General features: G+C 35.7%; 1 protein-coding gene across 3 annotated transcripts in view; it reads left to right on the top strand.

Moving 5' to 3' along the window:
• LOC149779901 (E3 ubiquitin-protein ligase UBR4-like) overlaps positions 1-22,101 on the top strand; it is a 274,868-nt gene that overhangs the window by 74,126 nt on the left and 178,641 nt on the right. For all 3 annotated transcript variants that reach the window (XM_089936591.1, XM_089936589.1, XM_089936590.1), the window contains exons 35-41: positions 1,554-1,745; positions 4,752-4,815; positions 5,557-5,633; positions 9,278-9,326; positions 10,598-10,663; positions 12,479-12,549; positions 14,735-14,882. In XM_089936591.1, coding sequence (XP_089792717.1) covers positions 1,554-1,745; positions 4,752-4,815; positions 5,557-5,633; positions 9,278-9,326; positions 10,598-10,663; positions 12,479-12,549; positions 14,735-14,882 — 667 coding nt within the window. The remainder of the gene's footprint in view (positions 1-1,553; positions 1,746-4,751; positions 4,816-5,556; positions 5,634-9,277; positions 9,327-10,597; positions 10,664-12,478; positions 12,550-14,734; positions 14,883-22,101) is intronic.

Raw genomic sequence — 22,101 nt, 5'->3', positions numbered from 1 at the left:
TTCAGGACCTTGTGGTGAGTCAATAACATTGTCCCACTGAGTGCCTCAATCCTTCAACTAGTCAACTTTTTTTCTCTGTCTCTATGAGGAGAAAAGGTGGATGCTGGTTAATACCCGTGGCTACTGCTCCATGATATCAGGCACATTTAGGCATCATGGCAATAGAGATGCTAGTCATGATAAAGATCTATCAGACCTACTAGCGAATTTTTATTTGAACAAACCAAAATACCTAGCCAAAAATCGAATCTGTCATTGGTCTTAGTATGGCACAGTTCAGATAAATTCGAGCCGTTAGCCCAGACTTTGCTAAACCTTGTCATGCAGTACTTGTTTCCTGATAGCTTTATTTTCAACATGCAAGGCTGGCGAGTTACATGCCCTTCCTCATGACACAACCAGGCTTTGTAGCCAAGAAGCATTTATCAGTGGGCAATCAGAGTCATCTCCCTTTCATCTATAAATATGTCAAGAGCAGTAACCATGCAAGATCCAGTCTGTATTCTCAAGCACTACTTAAAGCACAAAGACAAATTGTGTCAACAGCAAACAAATCTTCCTTCCCATTAAGATGGGAAAGAAAGGATATCACCTCCTGCACTTGATCTTTCTGGCTTAAGTGGGTTATTTATTCAGCATTTTGACATCTCAAAAGCTCAGTCACTTCCTGAAATTTGAGTGATCTCTCTGAGCCTAGCGTTCAGGTGCACTGTTTTGATCTGAAACATATAAAGTGTTGGCTGGCATGCAGTCAACTTTTTCCACTATTTATCTCTGGGATTTAGCTCCGCAGAGGATTCGCCAGTGAACTTTGACAATAAGAAGATATCAGTAATCTTCTTAACCTGATTGAGTGGTTGTGTTGCTTCAAACAGGACTGTGTTTTCTTTTACATGGGGAATCCAGTCTTTCTTCCCTACACGGATACCCAAGGTATAGGTAGGATGTTCGACATTCCCTCCTACTGTTACCTAATCTTCTAATGTTAATCTAATCAGGGAATGTATTCAGAGGAAAAAGCCAGTTTTTGTAGTAAATTATATTTTCAGAGAATACTTACCCAATCACATTACATAAAGACCCTCCCATCCATCCCACTATGCAAGTATCAATGTTGGTAGTTTGCTCAGCCTATAGCTGGCAACACCTGTTTCAATATGTTATAAACAGTAAAGATGAATTTTCATCTTTTAGTATTTCGTGATTTGGTGGGTAGCAGGCATATATTCTGAATGTTAATGTGATTGGAGAAACATAATTTAATAGGAAAATCTTCTTTCATGAGAACAACAGAATGTCCTTGATAAAACAATAAATCCTTTGAATCCATTGGACACCATAGGGATAATACCTTGTACTCAAACAAATCAATGATATACAACTGTCCAAGCTCTCAATACTTAGAATTCTTGAATACATTTGTTTCCACAATTTTTTTTCAGTCTGAATTGTATAATAATACTCCAAACAAAATTTCAGCACAAACAGAAATACTTATAAAGCTTAGTAAAACTGAAATAGATATTAAATTGTGCTACTTTGATCTGTTACAGTCCAGTGGATGAGACTGTCTGCTATGCCATTTTGTCAGCTCTTATACCGATAGGGGAGAACCTTTTGTCCACCAATGGCGAGTCAGGTGGGTTTCCTGAACTAATGGTGGTGATGGACACATTGGCAGGAGTTGGGCAGGGCACTAGTCATGTCACGCTGTTCCGTGCAGCCACAGGATGGTTACAGTTTTGGTGAGTAATCAGCACATGACCAAGAATGCCTACTGTTAGTGTTGGTAATCAGTACATTTTGATGAGGGAGGGTGACATTGTACACACCTCTTGTGTTAAAAATGACTATAGATGCTACTAATCAGCAAATTTTGATGAATATTTAGAGTAGGGAGGTGGGCGATACTTCCATTTTGATCTCACATTGCAGCCACATGATAGTAACAGTTGCAGTGGTCTGCTTGTTGTTCTGATTGAGGTCAGGCAGGGCAGTATTTACAGCACATCCATCCACACAGCAACAGCCATGCTACAGCTGTTACAAGTTGTAATAATGTATTTGTTGCACATCCATCCATGAGACAAATGCCTACTGTTACGACTCTGGTTTTATACAAAGAAACAGAAAAAGTAAAACCATCAAGTTTAGTAAAGTTCAATAAATAATTAATTTTCCTACAATACAAAGTGAAAATTTAAAAGGGACTCCGTGTTGTGAATTAAATCCCACATATTCCTAAAATTTGTATCACAGGTCATAAAAGTACAGTGTTCCAAATGAATTCCAGTGGTATTCTGAATGAATTCCAATCTTGAATGTGTGATGAACCAATGGCCTTGAATGTGCTGATATACCAGTAGTCTTGATGAATCACAATGATACAATCCAGAATGTCATTGAGTCCTCATTAATACCAAAGCAGTGTTTTAGTCTAAACATTAATGAGCACTTTGTAATTCCAGTGAATAATTAAGATAAATGATTCCTCTCAGATTATATCTGAAGACAACAGTAAATACTTTGGGTCCACAGACAAAAATAAAAGGAGCAATGAATCATTTTCGTTTATCAGAACCTGATACAAAAAAACCTAAGACACATTAAAATGACCAGCTTGAGGGTCAGAAGTTCATTCAAAGGCTAGTCTTGAACTCAGTATCAGTAAACAACTTTTTGAGAACTTATAAACATGTCAAAAATCAGGTAGACAATAGAGAAAAAACCAAGGTACTGAACTGAAATCCAAGTAAACATTTTTTTTAAATGACATTAGTCAGGTAGGCCCAAACTCCTGCCCTCACTTACAAAGTGCAAGCACACAATACATGTTAAATTGACATAACATTGCTACAGCTGTAATGAATAAAGATCAGTATTTTTGGCATAGCCATCCACAAAACAACAGCCTGACTACAGCCATAAAGGGTATTGATTATTATTTATGGCACTGCCATCCACAGCAGCCAAGCTACAGCTGTAGTGATCCATGATTAGTATTTGAGGCAGGCCTGAATTATTGCATGTGCTCTACATTACTAAACTCAAATGTGTATCTGTAATTACAAATGCACTTAAACATTTTAATTAATTTTTATTTCTCAAGAGATAGAGTGGCATATTAGCACTATGGAACATCTTCAGTCATATAGGATCTTTCATTTGATATGAAATTTATGAAATGAGTTGAATATTAATATACTCCACAAGCTGCTTGCAGTGAATGGCATCTTGCAGTGTTTAGGATTTTACATTACTTGCTTTATATCAAGTTCTGTTAGTCATGTAATCATGTATGAATATTTGTGTGTGTGTGCATATATATATTATATATATATATATATATATATATATATATATATATATATATATATATATATATATATATATATATCTAATGAAAAATTTTGCATAGTGATATCAGTGAAATATACAGATTGGGGATATCTTGTTGGTTTGAAATACCACACACGTACATTTTCGATTCATTTCAATTCAGAATACTAATACAGAGTAACATGTTTATTGTAATCCATTACTACATTTCAATCAATTTCAAAACAACATCCTACAGGCAATAGTCAACAATGAAAAGAATGGGAATTAAAATTTCTCTGATCTGTAACATTGGCCTAAGTATTTGGCCTGGCATGTGCTTTTAGAGATCTTTCTAAAGAAATAGTATAAACATTAATATTATTGCCATGATGTTATTAAAGTGGGACAACACCGTGATACAATTTTCAGCTTACCATAACATCACTAATTGGTATGTGATACTTCTGATGAAAGTGAATGTGAAAAATCATAGGTTCCATTCAGCTTTTAGCTAATATAAAGAAAAATCTTTACATGCATCATGTACAGACTGAGAAATGGTTACTTTTTACTGTGAAATTAAACTTTAATGCAAGCAGAATGCAGAAAGAAAACAAATGGAATGCAGAATGAATTCATCTGGAATGCCAAAAGAAAAAGAAATGCAGGATGAATGCAAATGAAATGTTGAATGCTTTTTGGTAAAAAATGAGCATAGATGCAGACGATGAATGATGAGAAAGATGATTTCATTATTGGATTTGAGAATCAATTATATTCAAGCATTAATAATTTTCATTGGTCAAAAGCCCCTCCGTGATCAAATTCTTTACCCTGACAGTTTTTCAGCCATATTCAGTTGTGACCTTGTTCTTGTCAAGGCAGACAAAAAACAACCACCATTGATGGTTTTCTCTGTTCCATCACATCTTTCTTTGAATGACACAAAAGAAATATAATTTGCTAACAGTTACACTATAACTGTATTGATTAACTTAATGTGGTTATATTTTTATTATAAATGTAATGGGGTTTTTTTTGCATCTGATATATTGTCCATTCCATTAAAGCACACCTTGAATGCTCTCCCTTTACCACTCTAAAAATAAAAAGAGAAAAACCAGCAAAAAAGAGAAAAGCCAGCTTTGGTGAATATGTTTCGATATCATTCCAATTAAGTGAATATGAGATAATCGCTGGAATCTGAGACAGTAAATAAAAAATGACAAGCTGATAGATGAAATTCAGATGCAACTCAAGCAGGAAGTATAAACAGAACACATGAAATAACAACAAGATGCAGATTTCATAAAATTGCCAATTTCAGGGTCTGTATCTATTCACCTGTGGCAAACCTACATGTTGAATTGAATTATGAACCAATAATATACCAGCTGCTCTTGGTAAAGTCATATTACTTTTTTTTCCAGCAAGGATCAGATTGTCAAGAAAGATATCCTGGAGAAAGTTATGCAAAATTCAAAGTCAGGAAAGGTAAAATTCTTATCCAATTCTCCTCTTTTGTTTTCATTTGTACATCTCATTTTTGAATGGTGAGATCTTGATACAGCCTTTCATCAGTGTCAGCATCAGCAATTATAAGATGGTTTGTTAAATCTGTTACTCTCCTTTGTGACATTGCTTGGGACATATACATACATGCCAGCCATTATGCTTTTGGCTTAATCATTATCCTTTTTTCCCACCAAATTACATTTTACACTGGCCTATGTATACATTACACTTTTTTGGTTCATTAAAAAGAAAAAAAGAAAGCAATAAAAGGTTTTTTTTGGCAATTTTTTATTATCATCTCTTTAATTCCACTCATATAAATTTGAGAATATTTTTTAAAAGATGACTGCTGCATAAGAAAGCGTATGAGTAATTTCCTGATTTGTTATTTATAGCAGCAGTATATGACCCCAGAAAACAGATGAGTTTCTTCAGATGATGAACTTTGCCTCCACATATTTATTATACTGCATTAGGTAGTGTCACATAAGTGGACCAGATAATTACATGTATGTCATGATTTAGCAATGTCTTTTGGTATTGTCTCCTCAGAGCACAAAATATTGTCATTGCATATCAAGTTTTACCATTCTTTTTGTGGTAATAACCCTTCAGATGACAAATATGTTTGCATATATGTCCTGATTTAACAGTCTCACAATATTGGTGATTTGCTGATAAGTATAGTTTATAATTCATCTTGCTATATCTCTTTTTCAGAATTTATTTGACACCTTATGCTGTCTTCTTTCTTACATTGGAGAAATCCTGGGAGCACTCAAAAAGAGCAGAGAAGAGTGAGTACCCTTTCAGCTTAACTTCTGCAAATACCTTAATAAATACATACATCTCATTTTGATCAAAACTCTCAAACAGTGTTTAATGACTTTCTTGATACTAATGTGCCATTTAGGGAGGAAAGCTGCAACTAAATTCTGCCTTGAACATTACATTTTTCTTGAGACCTGTCTCAGTGCATGCTAAGTGTCTTTTTACTGTAAACTTTGTTGGTTAAATCAGTCTCAGAATTGAGCATGACCAGATTGAAAAACAGACTGTACCTTCTTGGAGGAGAAAATCTTTTTGAAGGGAGCCTAATGAGTAGATACAATTAATAAGGGCATTGTTCATGACTTCACTGGTATGTACTTACTATGATGAAGTTAAAACTCAAGAATTAAACACAAATAATATGGGCCCCGAGTAGTCTAAAGTGCTTTTCATTACGGATCACTGCCATCTCACCTCTGTCTGCGGCGGTTTGAGTTGCGGATTCAGCCAATGTGGGTATGTGAGAAAGCTTGCCAGTAGCTTCTCGTGGGTCGGTGGTTCTTTCCAGGGTTTTCCAGGGATCTTCCTCCACCATTAATACTGGCCACCATGTATAGCCTATTGTGTGCTGAAAAATGGCGTTAAACCCCACAACAACAACAACACAAATAATATTTTCAAATTCGCTGTTTAGTTATGACAAGTACAGCAAATTCTTTGTAGCATAATTTTACATTATAAGAAAACCACAACAGAAAGTAATTTCATCTGACTCCAGTTTTAATTCAGTTCTAATTAACATTTTTATGGATGGTGAAATCATTAAAATAAAATTAGTATCTTTCAACTTTATCACACATTTAATTCTAGAATGATCCTAAACTAAGGGCTGGAGGAACAGTGTAGACCTTGTACACATTTAAAATATAAAAATTTCTACCAGAGTCATTGAATAAAGCAATTGTTGCATTGATTCTTTGAACTTATCATTTTATGTGCCTATTAATTTTCATGGTTTTTCAAAAAGTGGCACATTGGTTGTTTCTGAAATTTATGGATTGTTTAATGGTCTCCACAAATAAATTATGGTATGTTAAATGGACTCCTGTGGTTTCCACAAATAAATTATGGATTATTAAATGGAGTCCTATGGTTTCCACAAATGAATTATGATTGTGAAATGGAGTCCTATGGTTTCCACAAATGAATTTGGATTGTTAAATGGAGTCCTATGGTTTCCACAAATGAATTATGGATTGTTAAATGGAGTCCTATTTTTTTCCACAAATGAATTATGGATTGTTAAATGGAGTCCTATGGTTTCCACAAATGAATTATGGATTGTTAAATGGAATCCAATGGTTTCCACGAATGAATTATGGATTGTTAAATGGAGTCCTATGGTTTCCACAAATAAATTATTGGTTATTGCATCTTTAAAATCCTGCTATGTAGCAGTGAAATGCATAAATGAAATTCACTTAAGTTGGTGTTATGAAAACAATTTTGAATTAATAGTATTGGAAGATTCCAAGATTGTAAAATAATTCATTGTCATCCACTGTCATAAGACACTGTCATCCTGTCATTATACATTGTCATCCACTGTCATGTAAGTTGTTAATTCATTTGCTCTTTCTTGCTTCAGTGACATGTTCAGTATCTGGTAGTGATAACAAGGTTTATGATCCCCTGTCATTAATAACCACCACTGGATACTCTTAAGGTTAATAATCACCTATTGGTAATAAACACCACTGAATATGCGTAAAGTTATTGTTCCCCTATTGGTAATAAACACCCCTGAATATGCTTAAAGTTATTGTTCCCCTATTGGTAATAAACACCGCTGAATATGCTTAAGGTTAATAATCCCCCATTGGTAATAAACACCCCTGAATATGCTTAAAGTTATTGTTCCCCTATTGGTAATAAACACCCCTGAATATGCTTAAAGTTATTGTTCCCCTATTGGTAATAAACACCGCTGAATATGCTTAAGGTTAATAATCCCCTATTGGTAATAAACACCCCTGAATATGCTTAAAGTTATTGTTCCCCTATTGGTAATAAACACCCCTGAATATGCTTAAAGTTATCGTTCCCCTATTGGTAATAAACACCCCTGAATATGCTTAAAGTTATTGTTCCCCTATTGGTAATAAACACCCCTGAATATGCTTAAAGTTATTGTTCCCCTATTGGTAATAAACACCGCTGGATACTCTTAAGGTTAATAATCCCCAATTGGTAATAAACACCGCTGAATATTCTTAAAGTTATTGTTCCCCTATTGGTAATAAACACCCCTGAATATGCTTAAAGTTATTGTTCCCCAATTGGTAATGAACACCACTGGATACCCTTAAGGTTATGATCCCTTTGTGTTAATAACCACTGGATGTGCTGAAGGTTAGTGACTATTGTTAATAACTACCACAGGTTTGCTTAAGGTTAATGATCCCCTATTGGTAATAAACACCACTGCATATGCATAAAGTTAATGAAACCCTATTGGTAATAAGCACCACTGGATATACTTAAGGTTAACGATCCCCTATTAATGAAAACCACTGGATACTCATAAGGTTAATGATCCCTTGGTGTTAGTTACCACTTGATGTGCTGAAGGTTAGTGACCCCTTATTGTTAATAAATATAAATACCACAGGATATTCTCAAGGTTAATGATCCCCTATTAATGAAAACCACTGGATACTCTAAAGGTGAATGATCCCTTGGTATTAATAACCACTGGATGAACTGAGGGTTAGTGACCCCTTATTGTTAATAAATACCACAGGATATTCTTAAGGTTAATGATCCCCTATTAATGAAAACCACTGGATACTCTAAAGGTTAATGATCCCTTGGTATTAATAACCACTGGATGTGCTGAAGGTTAGTGACCCCTTATTGTTAATAAATACCACAGGATATTCTTAAGGTTAATGAAACCATATTGGTAATAAACACCACTGCATATGCATAAGGTTAATGATCCCTTGGTGTTAATAACTACCACAGGATATACTTAAGGTTAATGATCCCCTACATTCTAATTCAGATCAGATCTCCACTGTCCTACGTGAAGAGCTGATGGCAGCTGCTTATGGTGGCTTTTGAATAAGCCAATGGACATGCAGCTTTCAGAAACCTGAAAGTAGATCAAATCATTTGCACACATTGATGCTCTTCAGGCATACTGCTCAGTCTCTCAAATACAAAGATATAAGACTTAAGCTGATTGGCTGATTGAATTAGCAGTTCTGGTTATAACATAGGTCACCATAACATGACCTCTAAGCAGTCACTATCAGATCTTCATGTACAACAGTGGAGATCTGATCATAATCAGCTTGTGATCCCCTATTGTTAATAACCACCACAGGATAGGCTTCAGGTTAATGGTCCCCTATTGTTAATAACCACCACAGAATATTCTTAAAGTTAATGAACCCCTATTGTTAATAACCATCACAGGATATGCTTAAAGATAATGATCCCCTAATGTTAGTAACCATCACAGGATATTCTTAAAGTTAATGAACCCCTATTTTTTTTCTTACTGATTCCATTTCCATGCTTGTTAAGACAACTTTGAATTTCTATGATTATTTTGTATAGGTAAAATGAAAATGATGTAAATAATATTTAATGTGAATTACAGGTCAGGCAATGTGTCTCCACTTATGGATATAGAACTGCCAGGAATTCAGGTATGTTACTCAATATTATCTGCATTTTGGGGCATTTTTATGAAATTTTCTGACCCAAACAACATTGTTATTTTGTTACCACTTGAACAAAAATGATACAGCTCAACCTACATGACCTGTCCATTTGTTCCTTCATTTGAGTAAATATTATGGCTTAGACCATTTGAGAGAATGCCATCCATGAAATGTGCATGCTGGGTGTAAACAAAAGAGAAATATAATGCTTTCAAAACATGCCAACAAAATGCATATCAGTTATGTAGTTTATTAGTGGACTAGTCTATCAAGTATAGTCCACTGAAATTTCAAGTGGACAAGTCATTCTTGCCAGACTGTAAGTAGGAAAGTCTTGTAAAGTGTAGTGAAAAAAAGAAGGAATCCAAGTCTCTACTTTTCCCATGTGTATAATAGGTACTGACAATTACATAAGTTTCGATATATTTAAACCTCAGTATGCTTGGCGCTCAACATTAAGAGTTTAGTGTTAGGACTGGTCAGCCTGGTGACTGGATGGGACATGATGCTTCATGTTTGCTGCATGAAACCCCAGCGCTAGACATCATTATAAACTGCCACACTGCAGACATTGTAATGATATGACTGAAAAATTGTTAATGCTACTTTAAAAATCAAAATCACACACATACACCTATTTGTCCAGGTTACATCTTTTTTGTTTTCAGTCCTTAGTTGAGCACTAAAACATTGACATACCAGGAGCATCGTTCCAAATAAAATTTGTCAACTTTGAATGATAATCACAGAAAAGCTTTGTTTGAGATTAGAATCATTAAGTATGTGAAATAGATATGTATGTATATCAAGTCCAAATAAAAGTATAGCCAAGAAAGGATTAAATAGCTATATTCACCATAAATAGACTTTATTATCAAATTATCAAAATTTTTGTATGTCTCTAGTGTCTAAAAAGTATGCCTATTTTTTGAGATTCATCTATTGGAGTGGGTGTTTATGAATTTTAATTTGTACGTATTCTTTAATGATCAGCCCCCTAGAGTTATAAGATGAAAATGGTATTCCATGTAAACAACATCAATAATGTCTCAGAGGTTGTTTTAGATTGACAAAATATGTAGTTTAAATGCACATCGATAAACATTCACAACTAGCAGTGTGTTAGATTGGTCAGTGATCATTAGGATACTGTTGTTGCGAGATCATTTGATTCAGAGGGATTAACAATATTGTTAATTCTTGATGCTGGAATGTTTGATTATGTTATTATTTATGACTGGCATGTTGATTTTCAGGATGGAGACAGCGACTGGACCGAGGAGCTGACTCATGAAGAAGACGATTCTGGTGTAGAGGACTCTGTAAGCCATGACTTTTTGCATTTTCCTTCATGTGACATGTTTCACAAGACATGAAATAGTTGCATAGTTTTTACTTCTTTCTCCAGTCTCTGTTTCTTCATCTTCCACTTGCATCAAGCGTGGACTTCTTATAATTTATGAAGGGAAAGAATTCTTCAAAAGGTAAAATGTTAAGAAAGTCGGCTGTAACAAATCTGAAGATAATGGTTTTACTCATTCCCAGTTAAGTCATTTAAGGATTATGTTTTTAGCCCCAGTTTAGAAATTTAAGATTTATTATCAGGGATATTTAAATCAAAACCTTCTTACTGTAGTGGTCGACGATAATGAAGCCACATCTTTATCAACTTAGCTTGTCCAGACCTATGAGCATAGTGGTATGTGTACCGTGTTATGAGTCTATGCTCTAAAAATAAGTAACAGAAAAGAATGAAAACAACAAGCTTTGTAAAATTTAACAAATAATTTATTTCCCCTGACTACAAAATTAAAAAAATAAGGAAAAAGAACTTACAGTATAATGAATTAAATCCAAATTGTAATCCAAGAATCAAAACACAAGTCCTATCAATGAAAAGTTTTAAATGAATCACAGATCAAATCCCGATGAAAATCCAAGAAGGAAGGCGATGACGTATGCAGTAGTCAGTGTTGTACTGATGTGTCAACAGTCTCTTGTTAAATCACACAAAATTATATTCCTGGTTTTGAATTCTGTATAAATTCAGATAAATATCTTTGTCCAAGAATGAATTTAAAGCAATTTTTTATTTCCAGGGAAAACAATCACTTGAATTCAATAATTTGAAGAAAATAAAAATTCAGCCCCAAACTGGTCACAACATAAAACAACTTGACTTCTCAAGTGTTAAAGCATGACTGATAGAATTATTATCATAATATCAGTTATAAGACTAGCTAAAATGCAGAACAGAAGAGTTCACCATTCTAGAAAAAAATAGAAGTTTGTTTACGAATTAACATGCACCGTATGTCACGTAATCCAGGTATGACCTTGACTTAACTCACTGATTCTTACTCCAAGACAGATAAAAAAAATTAAGAAAAGGTTGTTTACCAAAACTCACTACTGCTCCGGTGGCCTAGTGGTTAGAGTGTCTGCCTCAGATGCACAAAGTCGTGGGTTCGATCCCCGGCCAAGTCATACCAAAGACTTACAAAAATGGTACTAACAGCTACCTCGCTTGGCACTCAGCATTATGAGGTTAGTGTTAAGACTGGCCGTCCTGTTGTCAGGATAATGTGACTGGGTGGGACATCATGTTACATGTCTGCGACATGATGCCCCAGTGCTCGACATCACTATAAACTGCCACACTGCAGACATCGTAGCGATATGACTGAAAAATTGTTAAAGCTACATTAAAAATCCAAGTCACACACACACACACACCAGAACTCACTGATTTTGGAACAAGGTCAGCAACAAGATAAAATGTTGCAATTATTAGGTATTTACATCAATGAAATATAGTTTAAAAAATCAATCAAGTCAAACAGAACTGAACTTAATTCTGAGAAAAAAAAATTCAAGTCCAGTAATCAACATTACATTACAATAACCTGTAATAGAATATTTTAAAACTAACAAACAATTAATTTAAATATACATAACTGTACTATACAGCAGTTGTAAAGGGGTTGATTCCCATTGGTGACAGTTATAATTTGTGTATCTGTTGCAGTTGTACTACATTGGATGTCTGCTAATAGTTTAGTCCTGTCATTGGGCTTGACATTAATTATACCTTGTCAAAATGTAAGTCTGAGATATAGTATTTTCCTTTTCTTTAGGATGAAGAATCTTTGAACAACAAGCTGTGTACATTTACAATAACTCAGAAGGAGTTTATGAATCAACACTGGTAAGTTGATTTAATTTCACTGCTAGCTATTTTGGGATCAAAAATGAAAGGACTAAAAAAGGAAAACAAAGTGAGAATCAAGAAGCCATTGGAAACACTTGGTACTAGAGCTGCAGCTTAATATTTAAGATTTTCCCTCCTACTTGAAAACCATTTGAGATTATAGGATGAAACATGGTGTACTACAGGATGTCGTAGGTTACAGCTTTCACGGTGAAAGGCGCAGCTTAACATTTTCATTTTCATCACACTTTTTCATTTGCTTCATAACTTTAAAACCGATTGAGAATTAGGAGTGAAACATGGCATACATCATCATATTCAAAGTCTTCTTATGACATATACGTGGTCAAAAATTACATTTGTTCTGATATGTTATCCAACGTGGTCATCATGGCAGCCATCTAGGTAATCTTGCCATTGATTATTTTCTGAATAGATGGTCATATTGACATTGGGTTTTCTCATGGTTTTTTATGCCCTTAGGTAGTCGCAAATAAAGATGGATGCCGAGTTTTCACATAAAGACTTCTTATGACGTATAGGTAATGGTGCTGATATGACTCATTGTGGTTGTCATAGTAGTTATAATAATAAAACATAATTTATTACTACTCATGAACAGTTGGTTGTATCATGTGTGGTATTCACTAAAACACTTTTTGCAATAAATTCTACTTTAATGGTCCCCTTTATTTAGCAATGATCTGGTCTCTCGGAGCATTCCTACATCTTAGTTAACAATGACCCAGGTGCGTGTTTGTTATGAGTGACCACATGAGTGAATGATCGATCAGTGCATAAAGTGCATGAATGGGACGATACCGTCAAGCATCTGGCATGTAATAAAAGCCCCAGGCACCTGTCCTATTGGTTCAGGATGAACAACAACTTATTTTGTATAGGACTATGATGGTGATAGCAGTTCGAGAGAATAGTAACATTTGAAAGTTCAAAAGTTTCTAGCAGTGGTACAATTAATTCTGCAAGCGAACTGAGAATAAAAACTTGTGCCTATTTCATAGCATGATGGGAACAGTGTTTCAACTGAAAAGGTATAACACATCTCTTTGAATGCAGTGACCTGTCATTCATTGGATTGAACCTTTCTATATCTTGTTACATCTGAGACAGCAGACTCAAGCTGCACTATAGAAGCAGCTGCGCTAGCCACCTTACGAAATATTTAAGAAAAAAGTACTGCATGAAAAATATTGAAAGTTTGAAGAAAGTTCTGCTTAAAGCTCTTTTCCAGCAGAATGCATAAATTATAAATTTGTATTATGAATTCATTGAATTTGAAATTATGCTAATTGTTGATGATGATGATAATAATAATAATATAATTGTATAAAGTGCAAGCTGTTTGCTCAGGAATCAAGTTCAAAAGGTGAACCAGCACTCAAGTGTCACCTATTTTCATAGGAGACTACAGATGGCAAGAAAGATAATGGTGCTGATATGATATTGCGATATTATTGTCAGTGTGTCACTTAGTGTCAATTTTGAGGAGAACAGTTTTTATTCCTTTCCCCAAATGCATCATATATGTCACAATTTACAGTCTTGATGTTGAATGGTTAATAATCTTTATGCAAAACCATGAAAATTCCTTTTTATTTTTTTATCTGTGATGGTGATGAACATTGTTGTTAACAGTTCTAAATAAATTCTTTTGTTACAGTAGTGTTTCATACTTAAATAAATTGCTCCCATCCATGATTACATGGAATGAAACTTAAGATAAACAAAACTAGACTGTAACAAAAAAATTTACTATCACATTGTGTGGACGGAAAGTTGGCTGGGTGGTTGACTGGTGTTTATAAAATATCAGTACATGATAGACCATTGACTGTCAAGGCAAGGAGCGCTGAACTATAATTCCCATAGATAATCCATAGCAGCCAACCCGTATTGGCCAGGGCAGGATTTGAACCCACAACTGATTGTTTGTTTGGACATCGCAGCTCCCCACAAGCAAGGAATTTGACCAAATTTGTTCCAGTTGGCATTGCTGTAAATCAGTACCAGCATCATCTGGGGAAAGGAAGTTGTGTGTGGTTGTAATTCTGCCATGAACTGGTGCCATGTGGCTCCCAGAGAGACAGGAAGACAGCAGAGATTTGTGAAGGCATCTTATATAAAGTTGAATTCAGCTATTAAATTTTTTTCACCTCCACAGGTATCACTGTCACACATGTAAGATGGTGGATGGGGTAGGAGTATGTACCGTTTGTGCCAAGGTTTGTCACAAGGATCATGATCTGACTTATGCCAAGTTTGGCTCTTTCTTCTGTGACTGTGGGGCTAAAGAGGAAGGCTTGTGTAAAGTAAGTAAATCTTTTAATTATAAAACATCTTCATTGATACAGAATTAATTTTTAGCTTGCCAGGCCATAAGGCTAGATGAGTTTATGCCAGGCCATAAGGCTAGGTGAGTTTATGCCAGGCCATAAGGCTAGATGAGTTTATGCCAGGCCATAAGGCTAGATGAGTTTGTCAGGCCGTAAGGCTAGAGGAGTTTATGCCAGGCCATAAGGCTAGATGAGTTTATGTCAGGCCATAAGGCTAGATGAGTTTATGTCAGGCCATAAGGCTAGATGAGTTTATGCCAGGTCATAAGGCTAGATGAGTTTGTCAGGCCATAAGGCTAGACAAGTTTATGCCAGGCCATAAGGCTAGATGAGTTTATGTCAGGCCATAAGGCTAGATGAGTTTATGTCAGGCCATAAGGCTAGATGAATTTATGTCAGGCCATAAGGCTAGATGAGTTTATGCCAGGCCATAAGGCTAGATGAGTTTATGCCAGGCCGTAAGGCTAGATGAGTTTATGCTATGGCTCTGCATCAGTCATGCATCTTCTGCACAGCATCAGTTACCACTCTAGCTTTTACATTTATGATACAATTTCAGTTGGACATGGAATATGGGCTTATATCATCAAAATCACAAGTGAGTTCAGTAATGAGTGAGGTCCATGCATCATAATGAGATGATGCATCTCATAAGCTGATCTTGTTATCACACTGGAAGCCTGATGTCTGATCCAATGTTGATCAGTCTTGGAATATTATTAAGATCTCCAATTAGGTGATCTGCCCCTTGTGTTGGCTGAGTTTATTGCTTCTGTGGAAGATGAATATATGATTCAGTTTTTATGAAAACTTGAAATACAGGCTTATATCATCAGGAATTTGGATGGGCTCCACTAGTCTTGCATCCTATTAGATGAGTATGTTACCAAGCCATATTTATAATCTGATCAAACTTAACTATAGGTTTATATAATCAGGATCTCACTTAAGCTTTACAAGATCTCACATGAGTTTTATAATACATGGAGTTCACACATGTTAATGAGGTGACCTTGCAAGGGATTTCCTGGGTTTGTTACCATGCTTGAGATTATTCACTATCCAGTTTTGATCAGACTTGGTCATTAGGCTTGAACTAATTGAGGTGTTGGATGAGTACAGTTTTGATCAGACTTGGTCATTAGGCTTGAACTAATTGAGGTGTTGGATGAGTACAGTTTTGATTAGACTTGGTCATTAGGCTTGAACTAATTGAGGTGTAGGATGAGTACAGTTTTGATTAGACTTGGTCATTAGGCTTGAACTAATTGAGGTGTTGGATGAGTACAGTTTTGATCAGACTTGGTCATTAGGCTCGAACTAACTGAGGTGTTGGATGAGTACAGTTTTGATCAGACTTGGTCATTAGGCTTGAACTAATTAAGGTGTTGGATGAGTACAGTTTTGATCAGACTTGGTCATTGGGCTTGAACTAATTAAGGTGTTGGATGAGTAGTTTTGATCAGACTTGGTCATTAGGCTTGAACTAATTAAGGTGTTGGATGAGTACAGTTTTGATTAGACTTGGTCATTAGGCTTGAACTAATTAAGGTGTCGGATGAGTACAGTTTTGATTAGACTTGGTCATTAGGCTTGAACTAATTAAGGTGTTGGATGAGTACAGTTTTGATTAGACTTGGTCATTAGGCTTGAACTAATTAAGGTGTTGGATGAGTACAGTTTTGATTAGACTTGGTCATTAGGCTTGAACTAATTGAGGTGTTGGATGAGTACAGTTTTGATCAGACTTGGTCATTAGGCTTGAACTAATTGAGGTGTTGGATGAGTACAGTTTTTGATCAGACTTGGTCATTAGGCTTGAACTAATTGAGGTGTTGGATGAGTACAGTTTTGATCAGACTTGGTCATTAGGTTTGATGGGTCAGCATATCTGGTTATTTTAGAGCTGGGTCAGTGATGTCAGCCTTTATAGTACACACTGATCTGGACTCTCAGATAAAATCAAAGGATTGAATACTTTGTCAATTAATTTTAACTGTTTTGTCCATCATTTGGTATTGTGTACATCTTGACCAGTTGATGTTTTGTCCATCATTTGTTATTATGCACATCTAGACCAGTTGATGATCCTTCATAGAAGATTTTCCAGGAGACATTAACTGATATGTTCTACTATTTCAAAAGATCCATGGATAGAAAGTTCAGTTAAGAGCAATTCAAAACGTTTTAGAACATGAAGAATTTAAAGGAAGTCAGTGAGATTTGTTGGTATGCGTTATTAAGCATCGTATGTAATTGTCATGGAAACCATTTCCAGCAGCTAAAAAAGATGGGAGGAAAAGAAAATTACGAAAATAATGATAAATCTGTTTCCACCAAGCACATGCTGGTGGATATTGGAACATCATTTCACAATTGAATCTTTTGTTAAATGCAAAATTTTGGATATAGTTGTGTACCTGCAGGTTAGGAATGTGTACTTGAGGCCACATACAAAACTTAAAAGTAGTAAATCACACTACTAAACAGACCTGCAAGAGAAACTAGTGTTAAAGTGTAGTGACTTCATGTACAAGGACACAAAACAGTCAGACAAGGATGCTTCCAAATAAAACGAACTGCATCAGAAGAAAAATTATAGAAAAACTTCCATCAGATGTGGATAGAGAATTCCCCTGGAGTGACCTTCTCTTTCTGAACTCTAGAATTACATTCATTGCCACACCTTCCAAAGGAAGATAAAGAATCAGATTTAGAAATTGTGACTTTAAGCTTCTTGTCAAACTTTGTGCAGCATTAGAATCGAATGATCACTTTTGAAGATGGTCCTGGACCAAATATACACCAGGGATAGCTTGTTAGAATGTGATAAAGAAGTACTAGAATTATTATTCACAGGTACTGATAATTCTAGCAAGGTTTGCTGTATTGACTCCTTGACAGTCACCGATTGTTGACAAGGCTTTGGCAGCAAAAACACAATCGCATAGCTTCAGAAAATCCCAAGAGAGCCAAAACATTGCAAAGACTGATGACTATGATGCTGAAGAGGCAGAAATTCAAAACTTTAACTTCTTTACTTTGAGACTAGGATTGGCATCAACAAATTGAATTCTTAAAGTAAAGAAAATAAAATAAATTCTCAATGCAAATAGAAAGTTAAAAATTCTGAATCGCATACAACTTTATTTTGAGGTTATACTCACACCAGCCACCCAGATTTTCATATGAAGATATATCATTTTTCTCTGACCTGGCTGAAACACTGAACATAAAAAGTGAACTTTGCCTTTTCTCATGTCAGTTTCTTCAACCACCCCTACCTTCTTTATTGCCAAAAAATGATTTTGTATTCTCAATACAGTATCAACTCGTGTCTTTGTCTGCTTGAGAACAAGGTAAAACAGTTTAAACATAGAATTATGCATATTTTATCAACTTCTTTGTCATTATAATGATCATTTATTAATGTTATTAACATTTTCACTTTGAAATACTTCACCCAATCATAATAGATCAAAAGTATATCACTGCCTCCCAATTCAGGCACTCATGTGCTTATAAAGAAACATAAGTTCTGAAAGTTGTCTGCTTGTGAAGGTGGAAGTCAGACAAGAGTGGTCTTTATAAGATAGAGCAGTTGGCACCAGATCCTACCGATGTCTAGTTTATTATTTCAACTTGTGGTGGGAAACAGTAGTTTTTGTTTTTGACAAATAGAGTTCACTTATGCTCTTTCATCAGTATTTTGTGAGTTTTCTTACACCAGGGAAGTATACTTAATTTAGTTTTCTATTTTTCTGTCATTATTTTTAAAAAAACCATTTTGCACTGCATTTGTCCAAATTTGTCATTTGATACAACATGTCAGCACCATGTGAAGTGACTGTCCTAGGGTCTATCATTAGTAATTTCAGTTCAACCTTGGTTATGAATTCTGTTGAGTAATTTTTTCTGTTTTTACATGTAGTGAGAAAAGGCATTAAATTTCCATATGTATTTTTTAAAATTATTTGTGTCTACTTAATAGCAGGTTCATTGCCATGCTTGACTGATTTCAGCTGTGTATACCAGTTTCACACTCTACAGGTATCAACACAGGTAGGTTTAAGTCTGTGGGGTGTAAACAGTTCAAGCTGGCTGAAGTTTATTTTTATACCCGCGTAAATTCTGTGGGGTGCAATGCAGCTCATACTTTTGATGTGTTCTCACACTGGTCTGAGAATGTAAGGTTGACCCATCCCTGCTGAACAACTAAGGTAAATGAGAGAGATTATAAGTGAATGATCTAAGGATGCAGATGCTATGAGTATTACTGCAGATGCCACCTCAGTTGATAACCACTCTTAGCTCAATCCCTGAAGGCCGAAATATCACCAGTCCAGAAGATTCAGCAGTTCAGGCCATCTTAAGATGTTTACTTGGCACTAGCCCAGTTGTTGTCCTCATTGTTGCAGTCTTCATCTTTGTGATTAGTGCCTGCTTGGTATGGTAGCCTTTCTAGAACTATAATGGCAATACACGCACACCTCCATACTGGCTTCAGTGATATTTTGCAGCACAGCCAGTACTGTACTTTGGCATCAACTACAGAGATGCCAACCATTCAGGATTTTGTGGAATTATTATGAATTGTTACAGAAAATTCTGCATTCTAAAATTATGTTGACAAAATTATGAAAAGAAGAAATTGTAATAAAATTTTGAATGGAAGTCTTCCATGTGGACACAAGTTGTGGAAGAGTACTTAATGCCAGAATCAATAACTGGAATATATAGTTTCTCATTATAAAAATAAAATGCACATAGCAAGAAACCAGTCAGTTACACTGCACATAAGTGAAAAATTTCAGCATTGATGAAGATAATCAAATAAGATGCAGCAAATAGATGAGGAAAACTAATGTTTATAGTTACACCTCTCGCTCAGTAACTAGCACACAATGAGGTCCAGATACATAGACCACACTGTATGTGAGGGCACACGTTATCTGTAACAATATGAAATGATGCCATCCTTGCAGGACATTGAGAAAACCACCCTGTCATTAAAGTTTTATTTTCTAACAAAGTTATTTGTTTTCCGTGTAACAATTATCTTTATTTTCAAGATGCCCAACCACTGAGAGATCGTTAACATTTTTCCAGCTAGTTTCAGCAACTTTCATGTGTACTTGAAAACACTGTATTAGTTACATCACTGCATTATGGTGCTGTTGAGTAGACTAGTTCCCTGTTCTGTATGCTTCCTGCTTTGCTCTCCACTCTAGTGTAATGTAATACAAGTAGCGTACTAAGCAAGGAATCAGGCTAGTTTTTTATTCAAATTCACAATCAAAGAAGATTCCTTTTATTTAAATAAAATGGGACATTTAGTTCATGAAACGGCCATCAATGTCAAAAGTCAATTTTTTTATTGTTCTATTATTAAAATATTGTTGCCATGATTTCATTGCAAGTAGTAGTGAAACTTCTTCTAATTGCTGAGGAAAACTCAGAGTGCCAATTATCCATTGTAGATGGACCGATAAGCAGTGGTATGGGCCACACCAGCTTAGAGCCTCAGTTTGTGCCATTGATTTCTAGGACCAGGTTTGTTATGGATGTTTTTTTTCCTGTTAACCAGTACTGGCTTCAAGACATAAATAGCACCTGACATTTTGATGTACCTATTCTAACCACAGCTGTAACTCTCATGCCTTGTGAAGTCTGCACTGAAATATGTGAATTGCCTAGCACTTACCAGTAATGGATTCCTGGAAGTTTGTTGACCAGCACCAAGATGGTTCATCACCTGTTCCAGTTCCATCACACTCCATCCTAATACTGAGTTAATGCAACACAGTGCACACAGTTTTATACATCGCCACTTGCCATCATTTGCTATCTATAAAATTCCCACGTTCATCAATCTCTTTGTTCAAGAGAGACAAGGCATCATTCAGCAACTACACTATTGTAATTGAGTCACTGATATGCTACATTGTTTTAAGAGGCATTTTCAGGACTCGTATGTCAAAAGGACATTCTTTTAACCTGGATGATGCCCATCAAATTTCAGCCCAGTTTTGACATGTTGCAAGCCTGTGAATTGTCAAAAACCTTTCAAACTGAAGTCCCATCTGTCCACAGAGATGTTGTTGGCCTAGGATTGTCAAAACCTTTCATAGTGAAGTCCCAGCTGTCACCAGAAACATTACAGACCTGGGAATGTCAAAATCTTCCTCTGTACATATGTATCAGAAATCCTTCCTGAACACAATAACTGGTTTGGAAGTAATAGTGATATAATCCATGCTCCATTTTGTTGTGATAGCTTTTTTTGAGAAGTCCAAACATAGCCGAGAGCCTTATTAATCAATGCTTAGGAGTGAGAAAGAGATGCTTTTTGACATGTCCACCTTCCTGAAAAATCACCATAAAGTCTTTCTTCCAACCAGCTCTTTCATGTCCAGAAACAAGAAGCCAGGAAAGAGACAACAGATGTGGCAACCCTCATGCAAACCCATTAACCTAGAACACAGTTCTCATTTATGTGGAGATGAGAGAAACTGGAAAGACTTTAATCCTAGAGAATGCCAATTAGGGAAACTATTCTCCAAGCCCTTTCAATGATGATAATTCCAAAAGCCATAGATGACAAGATTGGTAGAGTGGGGTAGCTTTCAACCCAGATTACTGTCTGCTCCATATCATTGCATTGCAGCAGCAGATAATTGGAAAACCTCACATGTCAGATATCCCACTGCGATATCAACTATTTCCCATTCCCAAACAATCATTAGACATCAGTCTTCTGGAGATAAAGGCCTTAGCTGTTTTATGTCAGTCATGACAAGAAATTCTGGAAGAGCATTTTCACTATGTCTAACAACTTGACTGTCAATTATATCAAAAGATAGCGGAACTAAATCCCCAGACCTCTTGCCTTCTGGTTTGGGATTTTTTAAGATGAAGTCATTATTAACAAATCCACATCCAAGTCTACCACAATTCAGGCATCTGAGTGTCAGTTCTTAGTCTTTTGGGGTCAACTCCTTCAGCATTTTTTTCCAATAAGGTGAACACAAAACGCCCAATCTTCATCTCACCATTTCCATATCCAGATCCAAAAGCTTTGGCAGTCAACTTTCCTAAATGGGGTTGGTCTAAATGCATAGTGCTTTACCGCCGATCCCAGGGCCTCAAGTGACTGTGGTATAAAGCGCTTACCATTATGAATCATTGCCATCTC

Source organism: Sinohyriopsis cumingii, chromosome 16, assembly GCF_028554795.1.
Source record: "Sinohyriopsis cumingii isolate HCF-2022 chromosome 16, ASM2855479v2, whole genome shotgun sequence".
Taxonomy (NCBI): Eukaryota; Metazoa; Mollusca; class Bivalvia; order Unionida; family Unionidae; genus Sinohyriopsis; species Sinohyriopsis cumingii.
Note: the sequence above shows the minus strand (reverse complement) of the source record. Positions and strands in the feature narration are given on the sequence as shown.